Source organism: Bactrocera latifrons, unplaced genomic scaffold, assembly GCF_001853355.1.
Source record: "Bactrocera latifrons isolate USDA-ARS-PBARC rearing strain unplaced genomic scaffold, ASM185335v1 scaffold_74, whole genome shotgun sequence".
NCBI classification, from domain to species: domain Eukaryota; kingdom Metazoa; phylum Arthropoda; class Insecta; order Diptera; family Tephritidae; genus Bactrocera; species Bactrocera latifrons.
In genome coordinates this window covers 139,778-153,400 of record NW_017537423.1, presented here as the reverse complement: position 1 = coordinate 153,400, position 13,623 = coordinate 139,778, and the positions used below count along the sequence as shown (strand labels likewise).

The 13,623-nt window shown below is 42.0% G+C and overlaps 4 protein-coding genes across 6 annotated transcripts in view; 2 read left to right on the top strand and 2 right to left on the bottom strand.

The window, feature by feature from the left end:
* LOC108976268 (DNA topoisomerase 3-beta) overlaps positions 1-2,333 on the bottom strand; it is a 3,546-nt gene extending 1,213 nt beyond the window's left edge. The window contains exons 1-5 of the mRNA XM_018945242.1: positions 2,137-2,333; positions 1,323-2,070; positions 1,062-1,262; positions 407-1,001; positions 96-350 (exon numbers count right to left, since the gene is read on the bottom strand). Of these exons, the coding sequence (XP_018800787.1) occupies positions 96-350; positions 407-1,001; positions 1,062-1,262; positions 1,323-2,070; positions 2,137-2,227 (1,890 nt within the window). The 5' untranslated portion in view covers positions 2,228-2,333. The remainder of the gene's footprint in view (positions 1-95; positions 351-406; positions 1,002-1,061; positions 1,263-1,322; positions 2,071-2,136) is intronic.
* Positions 2,334-2,470: 137 nt separating this feature from the next.
* Positions 2,471-6,749, top strand: LOC108976267 (DNA polymerase V). Its single transcript, XM_018945241.1, has 4 exons — positions 2,471-2,840; positions 2,898-3,092; positions 3,157-4,746; positions 4,827-6,749. Exons 1-4 carry the CDS (start codon positions 2,541-2,543, stop codon positions 6,609-6,611), a joined length of 3,870 nt encoding a protein of 1,289 aa, XP_018800786.1. The 5' UTR covers positions 2,471-2,540; the 3' UTR covers positions 6,612-6,749.
* A 136-nt stretch (positions 6,750-6,885) lies between these two features.
* Positions 6,886-8,326, top strand: LOC108976270 (serine/threonine-protein phosphatase Pgam5, mitochondrial). Of its 2 annotated transcripts, none has more exons than XM_018945246.1 (2): positions 6,886-7,547; positions 7,630-8,326. In XM_018945246.1, exons 1-2 carry the CDS (start codon positions 6,972-6,974, stop codon positions 7,939-7,941), a joined length of 888 nt encoding a protein of 295 aa, XP_018800791.1. In that variant the 5' UTR covers positions 6,886-6,971; the 3' UTR covers positions 7,942-8,326. The 2 variants fall into 2 exon arrangements, with proteins under 2 accessions (XP_018800791.1, XP_018800790.1); XM_018945245.1 differs by having other exon boundaries at positions 7,627-8,326.
* Positions 8,327-9,945: 1,619 nt separating this feature from the next.
* Positions 9,946-13,623, bottom strand: part of LOC108976269 (vinculin) — a 21,317-nt gene continuing 17,639 nt past the window's right edge. For both annotated transcript variants that reach the window (XM_018945244.1, XM_018945243.1), the window contains exons 3-7: positions 11,029-13,098; positions 10,848-10,965; positions 10,648-10,778; positions 10,187-10,585; positions 9,946-10,119 (exon numbers count right to left, since the gene is read on the bottom strand). In XM_018945244.1, coding sequence (XP_018800789.1) covers positions 10,012-10,119; positions 10,187-10,585; positions 10,648-10,778; positions 10,848-10,965; positions 11,029-13,098 — 2,826 coding nt within the window. In that variant the 3' untranslated portion in view covers positions 9,946-10,011. The remainder of the gene's footprint in view (positions 10,120-10,186; positions 10,586-10,647; positions 10,779-10,847; positions 10,966-11,028; positions 13,099-13,623) is intronic.

Here is a 13,623-nt window from a genome sequence, read left to right as displayed (position 1 = left end):
ATAAAAATAAAAATAAGTAAAAAAAAACATAAATTAAAATAAACAAATAGGCAATAAGTAAGAAACATATATGTGTACGTGAAAATTTGCTTTACTTGTATATATTTCATGTATCGTCGACACTTGCCGCAACGCGAGTGCGCCTTGCCCGTTTCGGCTAATGGGGAGAAAGAGACCTCAAACAAGCTATCCATACTGGCGATGTTTTTGACGAAGAAGCAAAACTTCAGTCGGAATATTTTGATGGCATGTCGCAGCACAGCGTGAAAATCTGCCGAGCCTTTGGCTATAAGATTCAGCATGCGCTCGACCTCAGAACGCATGGTGGGCAAGACCAGCTCCGCATCAATCTGCAGAAATTATATGTTTTGAAACGAAAAATTTGAAATTGCCAAAAACGAAATACCTTCTGATAGCCATGCACCAGCACGATTCCCAGCGTTGTTGGTATCAGCTTGCGTCCGGTCTCGATGCGCACGTAATTACGTTGTGAAATGTTGTTGATATGCACCGGTATGGAGGCATCTGTGCCAATGCCATGTTCTTCCATCAACGTGATCAATTCGGCTTCGGTGAGGTAGTCCGGTGGTCCAGTTTGAGATTCCGCCAAGCGTACATCGTTTATAGTCACTTTTTCACCTTCCACAAAGGGTGGTATAGCCTCGTCACGGCCGAAAGCCTGCCAGGTCATTACTTTGGTGAAACCCGGATCAAGTAATACGTTAGCGGTGCACGAAAATGTCTCCAAGCCGACACGCAGTTTAGCGGTGGTAGTGCGATACTTCAAATCACGTGACACTGTACCGAGGAAATGACGACAAATAAAATCGTATACGCGCCAAGTGTCTTTATCAAAGTCACTGCGATTCGCTAGTTTCATAGGCGTGATGGGCGGATGGTCACCGGCGTCTTTGCCTTTACGTGGCGCATTGAAGTCGCTTAATATGCCACGCGCTTCCTCGCCAAATTCGCTGGAGGGTTGCAATACACGTAGAACGGCACTAAATTTGTATAAAATAAGCTTGATTGTTGTTGATAGGCAACATTTTTTGTTTACTCACTGCAAATCGAAATTCGCTGGATACTGATTGGTTTCTGTACGCGGATAACTTATATAACCTTGAGTATATAAACGCTCTGCAATTTGCATAGCTTGAAAAGGGCCGATACCCAGACCTGAACTGCAAATACGCATCAACTCTACTGTGTTTAAAGCCTGCGGGCGACCCTTGAATTGCTCTTTGGAAGTTACGCTCTCCACCCTAAAAGTAGGCAATACATAACATAAATCACCTTTTAAGAATTAATTCTTTAGAGCTTACAGTGCTTCCTTTTGTTCCTTTACACGTTGCATTAACATTATAGCAATTTCTTTTTTAAATACGCGTCCACGCGCCCATTCTAACGTAATTTCGGGTTGCCCCGCCAGTAATTGAAGGTACCAAAAACTCTCCGGTTTAAACGTTTGTATATCGTCATGCCGTTTCACGCAAAAACCTAACGTGGGTGTTTGACATGGTCCGTAGGATATCAAGGAAGAATCCAAATCACCATAGCGTCCTTGAAAAAATTTCGTTTGAAAGCGTGTAAATGCACAGCCGATTCGCAAGTCGAGCTCTTGTCGTGCATCGACTGACTTCGACTCATTTTCATTCGGATAACCAAGTGACTCCATAGCACCTTTTATATCCTTATCGGTAATGGCAGAAAAGTGCGCACGATATGTAACATTGCGGCTGAATACATTTGGAATAACACGCGACACAGCATCCATCACTTCATAGCAAATATTTTCGCCCTCTTTATCACAATCGAGCCAGAGCACTAAATATTCGCAGCCTCGCGCCTCTGATGCCAAAAATGTGCGCATATGTTGTTTGGGATTGGCTTCCTTCTTTTCGGTTGGGCAGCCAAATAGTTCTGCTGGGTCTACACGATCCCAAGAGTTGTATTTGCCCACAAAATCTAGTGTCATGACGTGACCACAAACTGACGTCATTCGAAAGAGCACGCTGCGCTCATCACGGAATGGACCAACCCATTCATGAGTTGAACAAGAGTTATTTGATGCTGTAAAGACGAATATTAAGCACATTTTTTTATATTAGTTATAGGAAAGTGAGGATGGTTACACACCTTTTTTTGACGTGCTGCGCCCATTGGAGAGAATAGATGCAAGCGATGCCGCCAAGGACGGTTTCTCCGCTACCATCAATACTTTCTTCATTGTTGTAGCACTCAAAAGAAGTAGCACACCTTACTTTCCACTCAGATTTGTTTTTTAATGTATTTTCTTAATTTTTATGCACAATCCCTGAAAAGTGCTAAGCAAGGAAAACACAGTAAACTACAAATGTCAGCTACAATAGTGCTACTAAAACTTGTTTAAAAAAATGAGTGCCTGCCAAACTGTGATATGTTAATTTTTAAATAATTTTTGTTCTTTGCGCAAGTCTGGCAATCATTTCCTCACATGTGCTTGTAGACCGTAGATTGTTTTCTAGTAAAAATAACTCCAGCATTAAATAAATTTGAAGGAAATGAAAGTTAAATCAGCTAAAAAAGCATTGAAGCGAGATCTTCCTGCCGATGATGGTGCTGAAGTAGAAAAGCCAGCTACGAAGGTATTAAAGAAAGCAAAAATGGTGTCCAACGGTGTTACAAATGGCTCGGCAGAAACGACTGTAGCAGAACAACAGACGGTAGAGAAAGCAGCCAACGCAGTCAATAAATCCATATTCCAACATTTTAAAGAGTTAACAAATGAGGAGGAAGACAAACGTATGAAAGCTGCGTTACAATTGCTGCAACAACTAAGCAAAACCAAAGAAGCCGAGAAGGTTTGTATTTGTTATTGAGTTGAACAAGCGCGCTTTTAACGAACCTATCTTTTATAGCGACAAAAAGAACTGACCTACACACTGAAACGTTTAGTGCGTGGCTGTGGCGCTGCAACAAATACGTCGCGTGCTGGATTTTACACAGGACTGGTTGCTTTGCTAAAAGCATTCGACGAACATGAAATCACGTTGGAAAATATATTTAGCACAATGCAAAAAGAGCTGAGTGTGGGAGCCACTGTCGCCAACAAGGTAAGTAAATATTAGTGTTATAGATAAATTAATAGTAATTAATGTATAATTGTTGCTGCTGCAGGACGACGCAGATGCTGTTGTTGGTAAAATACTAGTTTGCGGTGCTTTGCAACAATCTGGCCGTTTGGACAACTTGCAGAATAATGAGCATTTGGAACGTATCATAAACACATTACTGCAGTCGACAAAACAACGCAGTTATCATGCGTCGCTAGCTTATGCACTACTTATAGAGTTAATAGAAAAGATTTCAGCAAAAGAATTCAATGCCGTAGTGTGGCCGCTGTTGCAAATTGAGTTGCAACGCTCTTGGCCGAAACAAACACTGCAAACCGTACACTGTCTCATTGCCGTGCAGCGCAAATTTCCAAACATCGTAAATGCCAAATTTTTAAAAGCACACTTCGGCAGCGCCGATCTGCTAAATGCTGATAGTTATGCGCACTTGTATCGACTATTTTGGGAGCACAATAACATGCAACAATTAACACATCCAGCTTTTGAACTTTTCGGCGCTTGCTTGGCTACCAGCAAGAATCTTAAAAACTTCTGGACCGAACACGTTGATGCGGGCCTGGAAACAAGCAATAAACTACGCGAGTTGATTACACTGAAAATAGTGACTGACGTATTTAATAGTTGGCAACAAACGCAAGATCTGGCGAAAAAGCAAGTGGTTGTTGCAGATCTATTGAGTCCGAATTTCATGCGCCTGTTAGTTGAAGGTCTTAAAAATCAAAAGCAAAAGAAAGATGAAACTCTAAAAGCTTTCTACGACGACTTCTTCGAAGCTTTGGTGGGTTGTTGCACAAAGCTTGCCGACGACGAGCAATTGGTAGCCGTAATACGTCGTCTTATACTACCGCCTGGCTTTTTTGGCATTGAGAAGTATACGAGCACTCGCGTTGTGCATCAATTAATAAACGCTTTAGGCTCAACGGGCGTAAAGCAATTGAATTTACTTTATAGAGATATCTTTCTCGGCACCAAAGCGAAGAATGCCGATAATGCAAGCGAAACATGGCTCAATTTCGAACGTATGAACGCTGGTTTCATGCTACAGCATTTGCTAGCACACAAAGCCGTGCGTCAGGAATACGATTGGCGCGAACAGCAATTACGTTTTCTGCTCACCTGTGGCATCTTCCATGTTACAGATTCAGCTATCATATGCAAGAAGGAAGCGGCCTCCGCTTTCAGCAATGATTTTGGCGAACAATGTAAAAATATGTTCTATACCAGTATACAGAGTCGTTTGCTCGACTTGAACCAGGAAAAGCAGCTGCTCTTGAAATTGATGCAATACTGCAATGAACGCGTTGAGCAAAAGAACGCCTCAAAAAGTTTTCGCATCAAACAGTATGATGAGTCCTTATTGAAATATTGGCGACAAATGCACGCAGCCGTAAGCGTTACTGAGACGAGCGGTAAGAAAAAGGAGAAGTTGAAGCCGCATAAGACGACAGCTGACAGTGATAAATTGGAACTGGTTTTCCAAATATTACTACTAAATATGGGCTTGCAGCTGTTTCGCGAACCGGAAATGGCTGGACCGGCCATAGAGGACTTGCTCAAGTGCATGCAGCGCATAAAGGAGAAACACAAGAGCAAGCAAACGGCTAAAGGAGACGTCAAAACAGCTGATGGCGAGGTGAGACTTGTACAAAATTAGAATTATCGTTATATTTATACTAGCTTAACCGTTATTTTCAATTAATTTTTTAATTTCAGAGCGAGGAGCCCGAGTGGATTGAGGTTGTCGTGGATCTATTTCTTCATCTACTCTCACAGAATGCAATAGCGCTGCGTAATATTGTGAATGCCTTATTCCCTCACTTATGTGACAGTCTAAATCTGACAGCCGTGCACCAAATTTTAGCAGTACTAGACATGAAGGATGGATATAATCCATTAAGTGCGCACGGCGAAGTGAGTGACGATGATGAAGATAATGAAGAAGACAGCGCCGATGAAGAAAATACGACTAAGCTTACAAATGGCAAAGCAGGCAGTGATGCTGCTTCCGATAGTGATGCTGATGAAGACAATGATGGCGACGATGATGAAGATGATGATGACGAAGATGATGATGATGATGACGCTGACGATGACGAGGACGAAGAAGCTACTTCAGCCGATAAACTTCGCAATGCCGTCTCACAAGCGCTAATGGAGCATGGTGGCATGCCTACCGCAGCAGATGATGACGATGATATGGCTTCGATCGATTTGAATGACATGAGTGAAGAGCAGGGTCGTAAATTGGACGAAGCGTTAGCCGAAGCTTTTAAAGCCATGCGCAAGACGGGTAGCGGCAGTTCAGCTGCGAAGAAATCGAAGAGTTACCGCGTTAAGATCACTACAGTGATGCATTTTCGCATACGCGTACTCGATCTACTTGAAACATATTTACAACAGCAACCACCATTGCTGATCGCCATCGAAATTATGTTGGCCTTATATAATATGTTGCCATATTGTGTGGGGGATGAGCTAAAGCCATTGCAAACAAAAGTGGAAAAAGTGTTACAAAAGCTGACAACATTGAAATGCGACACAGCTGATGTGCAGGAGGATGAGTTGGTCGCATTTATACGTCTAATTGTGGAGCAAAAATCACCAGCAACCGCTTTTGAGGCGATGAACAAAATGCGCAACAAATGCATTATATTCCTAATGAATAATGCAAACAAAATTGCGTCGGAAAAGAGCGCCGAGTGTAAAAAAGTGTTGACGCTATGCCAAGAGTATATCCAAGAGTTTCTACAGTCGCGAAATCCCAGCGTGAATATCACTTTGTTATCTGATATCTTTCGCCTGCGCTGGACCGGCGTATGGAACTTGGCTGGGATGCTAACGCACGACGGGCTCAATATGAAAACACGCGCTTTCCGCCGCATACAGATATATGAGATACTCGTTGTACTCTATAAAAATCTTGATTTGCAGCGCTTGGACGTGTCCAGCACCAAACAGCGGTTGGGAGAGATTGAAAACGTGCTCGGTACTCATATTAAAACACTAGCTGCCAACACCAGCGTTGAAGTATCGCCAAAAGAGTACAGTGTGCTGTTACAACTGCTGCTGCAGGCGCAGAAGACACATCAAAGGCTGCAACTGAAATCGGCGTTGTCCGATGTTTCAATTGGACAAGCGGTGCAAGGTATGCGCGCGGACTCAACGGCGCTACTGCAACGCTATTGCGTGGCATATAAGTTTCCCGTAGTGCAGAATAAGGAGAAGCAAAAGCTTAATGGAAAGCATGTTGAAGATAATGCCGAAGAAGCGAATGGACAGAGTGAAAAGGAAGTGCAAGATAGAGCGGAAGGAAGTGAGAATAGTGTGGTAGAGGAACAGAAGAAAAAACGCAAGAAGACTACCGATAGTGCGTTGAGAAAGTTAAAGAAACAAAAGAAAGAACAGCGTCTGCAGATCGCCTCCGCAGGATTAAATGGAGGGTTTGCGTTCGTTCGCCCGACTTCACAGGAAGAGGGATCCGGAGACGAAAGCGCGTAGTTTATTTTTTGGTTTTAGCCAACACGATAAAATTGGTGTAAAAAGGATTGAAGTCAAATACTTTGTGAAAATAAAATAATTTGTATTTTTAATAATTAATGTAAATTGTGTCTTTATAAACAGTATAGAAAATATCAATATCTGTCTTTTTAATTTAATTCATACCTAACCGAAATTTCTTGATTCTTTTCTTACTACTCGTTTGCCTTTCGGTTATCGATACACCTGCTATCGATATTAAATGTTACAGAACTAGCGCGTTGTTTACGTTTTTTCCGCGCTGTCAGTTCATTAATTTGCAAATTCTTCTGGTGCCCACAGTTATTTCATTTCAACAATTTACTCTGAAAGCGTGAAATTATGGCTACGTTGAAGAATTTACGTATTATAAGCAGTATTGTCGTTGGTACAGGCGCAGGTTTATCGGCTTACTATTACCAACGTTTGCGCGAACCTGAGAACCTAGTGCAGAATTCCTTGCCCGTCTACAGTACGCCGGTTACCGAAGGTGCACTCTGGGACACCAATTGGGACTTTCGCGAGCCCAAAAGTTGTGTGCGACCGGTTAAAAATGATTCGCCACAAGAGGAGAATCGTTACAATAACGAATTGGAGAAAATGCGTGTGAAAGCGACACGCCATATTGTGCTTATACGACATGGTCAATACTTGGATGATGGCAAACACGACAAAGACCATCACCTTACCGAATTGGGTAAATTACAAGCAAAATATACAGGGCAACGTTTGCATGAGCTTGGCATTAAGTGGGATAAGATTATCGTGTCGACCATGACTAGGGCACAAGAAACTTCAGAGATGATACTTAAGGAAATTGAGTATGACCCTGAAAAAGTGAGACACTGCCCTTACTTACGTGAAGGTGCACCCATAGCACCACAACCGCCTATCTCACATTGGCGCCCCGAAAAATTTGTGAGTTTCACATAGTAAAATATAACATATACTTTTTTAATAATATAGAATTTGCTCCGTATTGTTCATTTATTTTCAGCAGCATTTCTTCCAAGACGGCGCACGCATTGAAGCGGCTTTCAGACGATATTTCCATCGTGCCGCTCCCGATCAAGAGCATGATTCCCATACGTTGATCATTGGTCACGCTAATGTTATACGTTATTTCGTATGCAGAGCATTGCAACTGCCACCGGAAGCATGGTTACGCATCAATATTAACCATGGTTCGATTACATGGCTAACTATTAGACCATCTGGTAATGTTAGCATCCACCATTTGGGCGAAACAGGCTATATGCCGCCGAATGTAATATCACATCGTATACCGCGTGAGGCGAAAAATGTTGTTTAAACGGCGCATTAAGGCAAATGTGAATTTACTGAATTAAAAAGAATAAGTTAAAAACTTTAGTGCAACTAGTAGTTCCTGTTGTTGTTGCGGAAAAAGAAAACGAACCTATGTGCAGTTATTTAAGGTAAATGCATTGTTTATAATTTAATTAAATACAATGGGTAAACCGAAATGGCCACAAAAGGCTGAAAAAAAATATAAAAATACTAAGAAACAGTGGAGCAAAATATTTAATTTGTTTAATAGTCCAAAGAAACAACAAAATATTACTATTTAACTAGAATTAAATTCATCCAGTTGTATAATAAAATGATTAAAACTGCCTTAGGTGAATAAGAACGAAAGTTAATGCATGCATTTAAAAATATATATATATGTATATGAATTTTATGTTTGCTGAACTATTTCGCGGTGTACTCGTAACGACCGCCCTTGGTTGGTTAGTTTATCGTAAGCCCGTTACCCAAGTCTGGCTGGAAAATTCAAAAATAAACAACTGAGCGGCAGTCATCTATGTATGTATGTATGGTACAATTATTTTCCTTAGAATGTTATTGTACCCTACATACCTACATGTCTTATTCAAGATCGCCTAACTTTTATTGCGTTTACAGGTGGATCCGTATATGCAAATATAAGAAAATGCATGTGTTTGGCTAGATAAGATAAAGCAGCCTGTGTATATTGAAGTGTGCATCGCAATTTTCACGCGGAAATTACAGTTTGCTTTACATTTACTATTAAATTCAATACAGTAATTCACTAAAGCCACCAAATGCGTTGGTCGGCGTTAGTTGTGTATATTTGTTTTAAAAAACCCTCACATTCAAAAGCAAATAATTATAAAAAATAAAAAAGTGCGTGAATTTCGTTAGCTGTCATTTAAATAAACGTCAAAGCAAATGACATTTTATATACAGTGTCAGCCAAACTAATAGTCAAATAATTGTGAATGGTTTGCGTGTGAGTAGATTCAAAATAATTTCGGTTTAGCATACTTTTAGGGCTGATTCAATAGTCAGCAAATTTAACGGCTTTTTTAATTTAAATACTATTTATACCAAACATATGTACACGATGTACGTCGAAGGATTTCATATTCTTCAATTTTGTGTTGCACCTTTCCGACAGGTCATGTTTTTGCTAATGCGCCTTGTTCAAAATGTTGTACAAATATTTCTTGACTATTATTATTTTGTTATTGTTATTGTAACGTCATGAATATTGGTGGAAAATTGCGTTTTGACTTGTGGCATGCAGTTTTATACCAATGTACATACATACATGCACGAATATGCAAACGTGCACGAGCATGTTCAAACATATATGTATGTATGTATATTGCATTACGAATGCATGCTGTGCGTCGAAGCGTGAAATTTGACAACCCAAACAAAATATAATAACGAATTAGCTCAATAAATTGGAATATGCGGTTAAAATTCAAATATTTTGTGTACAAAGCAAAAACAAAAATAGTTGAAACATACATTGTATATGTATATGTAAATATTTGTCAATTTGAAGTTTACGTTCAAATTTATTTTCGATTAGTTTTTGAAAGTGTACTGTGTAAAAAACTTTCTTGGATACCACACGCAACTGTTGCCGCCAGGGCAGGTTTTGAGAATATTTTTGAGAATACTACTACATACGAAGTGAAGCGAAAATTGATAAAAATGTATTTTGTATGTATTTTTTGTTTTTTGTATTTAAAAAAAAATTTTTATTTTATTTTTTATTTTTTTTATTTTTATTTTTTTTTTATTTATTTTTATTTATTTTTTTATATATATTTAATTTAGTAGAAATTAATTTGTCATTATTTTCTTAATTAAATTTTTTGCAAACGGTTAGAACACCAAAAGCATAGGCAACAAATCGCAAGTAAAATACTAATGTTAAAGCAAATTTGTTCGTTGTAATTTTGGTAAATTAAAAAATGGTTATATTTATAAATTATTACTTTTAAAACTAATACATTTAAAAATTGGCGATATTTGATCGATGTTAAAAAGTATGGGGCACTTAAAGGCATACAAATAAATCCGCTGGCACGTCAAAATCCATCTAATATTGATACCACGGCTGACGTCGCACCCATTGTAGGCGATTGCTGGTTTGATCCGAGCGGATTTTTATGCTAGCGCCCTCAGCAGCGCGCACTGTCTCCTTGACCTGCAAAAGTTCACAAAAAATAACATAAATGATCGAAAACAATACATTTAACTTGCGCAACACTTACACTCTGCATCAGATTTTGTGCATTGCCCACCAACATCTCCGTCGCCTCACGATCCTCATCTGAACCCTGAGCGCCCAACATGGTCGCCTTGACTGTCGACAAAATCTTCAACTGTGTGCCAATGGTTGGTATGCGCTCACAGACTTGCAGCAGATTGGTACGTATACGTCGGTCTGTGCACTGGCGTGCAAGCTCCTTCGCCAGTCTTGTCACATCCTCGGACGCTTCGGCGATCTTTTTAGCCGTGGCGATCAACTCACGCTTGCTGCCACGCGAATCGGAGAGCACCAGCTCACTAAGACGTGCCATCAGTATGGCCATACGCTTCGCTGCGGCAATGATCTCGTTGTCCTTTGACGACCATTGACGTACTTCTTGGTGCAGGCCGCGCGCGGCGATCTGTAAAATAATGTGGTTAGTAGATTAGTTCAAGCTCGGCGCCAGCGTATATAAGTGCATACCAAAATCGGCTGATTGGCATGTGGCATTGTGCGGAAAACACCCTCGTCCTCATCGTCGGTCTCTGGCGGTGGTGGGCGTGCGGGCACTAGACCTTCGCGCGGCAATGGTGGACGTGGTGGCGCGCGTTCGGCTGTTGTGTAAGAAAATGGAAATTAATAGCGCACCGAAACGCGTTTAAGCATACTACATATATACGTACCATTTTGATTGGAGATATGCAGTGCGCTGAGCTCTGGTATCGGTGGTGGCAGTGTTGTAGGCAGTGGTGGCGGTGATGGCGCAATGGCTGAACGCACTTCGCGCACATCGCCAAGCAACTGTAAAATAGACGTCACATTCATTTATTTGCATATTTTGTTACACTTTTCTACATTACTCACCCTTTGGAATGATGACTTCCATGCGTGCGCTGCGGCTGGATCATTGATATTGGTGGCCACGCGTTTCGCATCGCCTACCATCGCGGGTAGCGAGCTCTCCAGCCTGTTTGCGGCTGCGTTCAGATTTTGCGTGAACACCGGATCCTCTGAGTTGTCCGCCTCCTGCTTGGCGACGAGCAGCACGCGATTGATTAAGCGCGCTATATTCGATGTGTTGTCCACCATCTTTTGCGGCTGCTTAGCCACGATTGCATCCTCGCACAATTTCGCGTACATTTGCATGTGCTCCTCAGAGGTTTTAATAAATTCGCTGGGGTCTGTGGCCTGGTCGCAGAGCGTGCGCATGCGCAACACGGTGTCCGCGTATTGTTGTTTCAAGTTCTGCAAGTGCTCATCGGCTGCCTTGCTGGCGGGGTAGTTCATGCGTATGCGGCCCGCATTCACGAGTTGCGGTGTCATTGAGTCCACTTGCGTGGCCGAGGAAAGCAATATTTCGGCGATTTTCTTATTACCGCAAGCGCCGCCAGCCGCCACCATGCGGGACGTCTTCGATGCGCGATCGCTAAACGCTTGCAGATTGTTCGACTTCTGGTTGAAGTTTTGCTCACGGCCGGGCGTGCCTTCGGGCAACATAACCGCTTCGGTGAACTGCTTTAGTGGCGTACTGACGTCCATGAAATCTTGCACAATACGATTAACCAATGCATTCTGCACGGCGGCCTTCAACTCATGCAATTTGTGTGTTAGCTGCTTGGCAGCCTCCTTAGCGGCGGGTGTATTGCCCGCAGCTTGGCGCTTAAGACGTTCGACCTCATCGCAGAGTTGCATGATTTCCGCCTTCTGATGACCCGGACAACCTTCGGCAACTTTACGTCCTTCCTCCACAATGAGATTAACGGCGCGCTCACCCAAACCGCCGTCGTTGATCTCGGGATGTTGTAGCCACTTAACCGCCTGTTCTAAGCGTCCTTGTATTGTGTGTGCGGTCTGTTGTAAGCCCGCCTTGTCAACGCCCACGACGGCGTTGCGCACAAGTGATTGCAAATCGCCCAGTTTGCCGCGTATTGCGCGCGCCAAGGATTCGGCCTGCGGCGAGGTGCCCTTGCCGTCTTGACGCAGTTCGCACAGGCTGTTTGTCATAGCGCCAATCTCGTCCGCCAAACGTCTGATAGGGTAGGCGTCTTGCGGCAAGCAGCGCTCTGAGATTTCGTTCGCATTATCGATTATCTGTCGTAACGCTTTTTCGCCAACACCGCCTTTGAGTGCATAAGGATTCGATAGCCAATCGTTGGCCAACTCAGACTTATTATTGATGGCATTGCTGAGCTTTTTAAGCACCGTTAGATTGTCAAGCTCGCTGGTATCCTCGTCGTAGGTGGTGAGCTGAAGCACACGTATGATTTCTTGTATTTCATCGCTCATGCGCGATGCTAAGTAGTTGCGATTCTCGGCCGCCTCCTCTGTGCCCTTGCCCTGCTGCTCGACAATGTGTATGTAGACTTTCATGCTGCAGATGAGTATGGGCGCTAGTATTTTCACTTGCTCCAAACAACGCACCAAAATCTCGCTGTGCACCTGATGTGTCAGCTCCTTCTCACGTGCGCCAACCTCGCGCGAGACCTTGCTCAGACACGGTGATAGGTCCTTAAGAAATTGCACCAAATCTTCCATGGTATTTATCACTTCGGCAATGGCCAAATAGTCGAGCACCCGCTTGCATTCTTGCACGATCTTACGTACCTCGGACTCGTCGAAGCAGAGCAGCAGCGAGGAGGTGCCTTGCAGTATACCGCGACTTCCCTCAATCAGTTTTTTACGCGCTGGTCCCGAATAGGGATCGGCTCGTAACATATCGGAAGCCTCCTCCAGTAACTGCGAGGCAGTCTCGACGCGCTGCAATGATGCCGGCATCTCCTGCTTCAAGATCTTATCGTCCGAACTGTTTATAGTCTCGCGTCCGACTTTGACTAGATTCGCCACAGCAACCGATACCACCTGCACGGGTCTACTGAGATCGGGCATGGCGTTGCCATCTTCGGCTTCCTCGTGTAGGATGACGAGGCGAGATACCTGTGGGGAGGGAGAAAAGGCGTGTGTTGAAAATAGTCAAATAGATGCGAAACAAATGTTAAAATAATTATTAAAGTATTGAACAATTAATTGATTTAACACATTTAAAAAATTAAAAATTTTTTCAAATAATTTTTACAAATGATTAATGTTATAAAATTATATATGTATGTATATCCATGTTGGAAAATATGTTTGTTGTCACTAACCACACCGCTGTCTACAGGTTGTTGTAGTGGGTTGGGAAAAAGTATAATTTTTTGAACCAAATTGTACAACAAAAAAAAATTTGGCATTGTGCCACTTTAGTCACCACAGCGGAAATCTTCTCTTTTAAATATATGTACATATGTATGTATGTATGTATATGTACATTATATTTTTGTAGGTTTTTCCAATTTTATTTCGTTGTTGTTGTTAGTTAATTGAATTTTGCCTAATTTTTTCAATATTTTTTTTTTTATTTTACCTTTTATTTGAATTAATGATATTAATTAATTTGTAATTAATGGTATTAATTACTTT

What these genes read in the sequence shown, in the direction of transcription:
- LOC108976267 (XM_018945241.1), top strand. Translation starts at nt 2,541, where the DNA reads ATGAAAGTTAAATCAGCTAAAAAAGCATTGAAGCGAGATCTTCCTGCC. An exon ending in AAACCAAAGAAGCCGAGAAG is followed by an intron (nt 2,841 to 2,897) that starts GTTTGTATTTGT and finishes TATCTTTTATAG; the next exon opens with CGACAAAAAGAACTGACCTA. An exon ending in TCAAAACAGCTGATGGCGAG is followed by an intron (nt 4,747 to 4,826) that starts GTGAGACTTGTA and finishes TTTTAATTTCAG; the next exon opens with AGCGAGGAGCCCGAGTGGAT.
- LOC108976270 (XM_018945245.1), top strand. Translation starts at nt 6,972, where the DNA reads ATGGCTACGTTGAAGAATTTACGTATTATAAGCAGTATTGTCGTTGGT. An exon ending in ATTGGCGCCCCGAAAAATTT is followed by an intron (nt 7,548 to 7,626) that starts GTGAGTTTCACA and finishes ATTTATTTTCAG; the next exon opens with CAGCATTTCTTCCAAGACGG.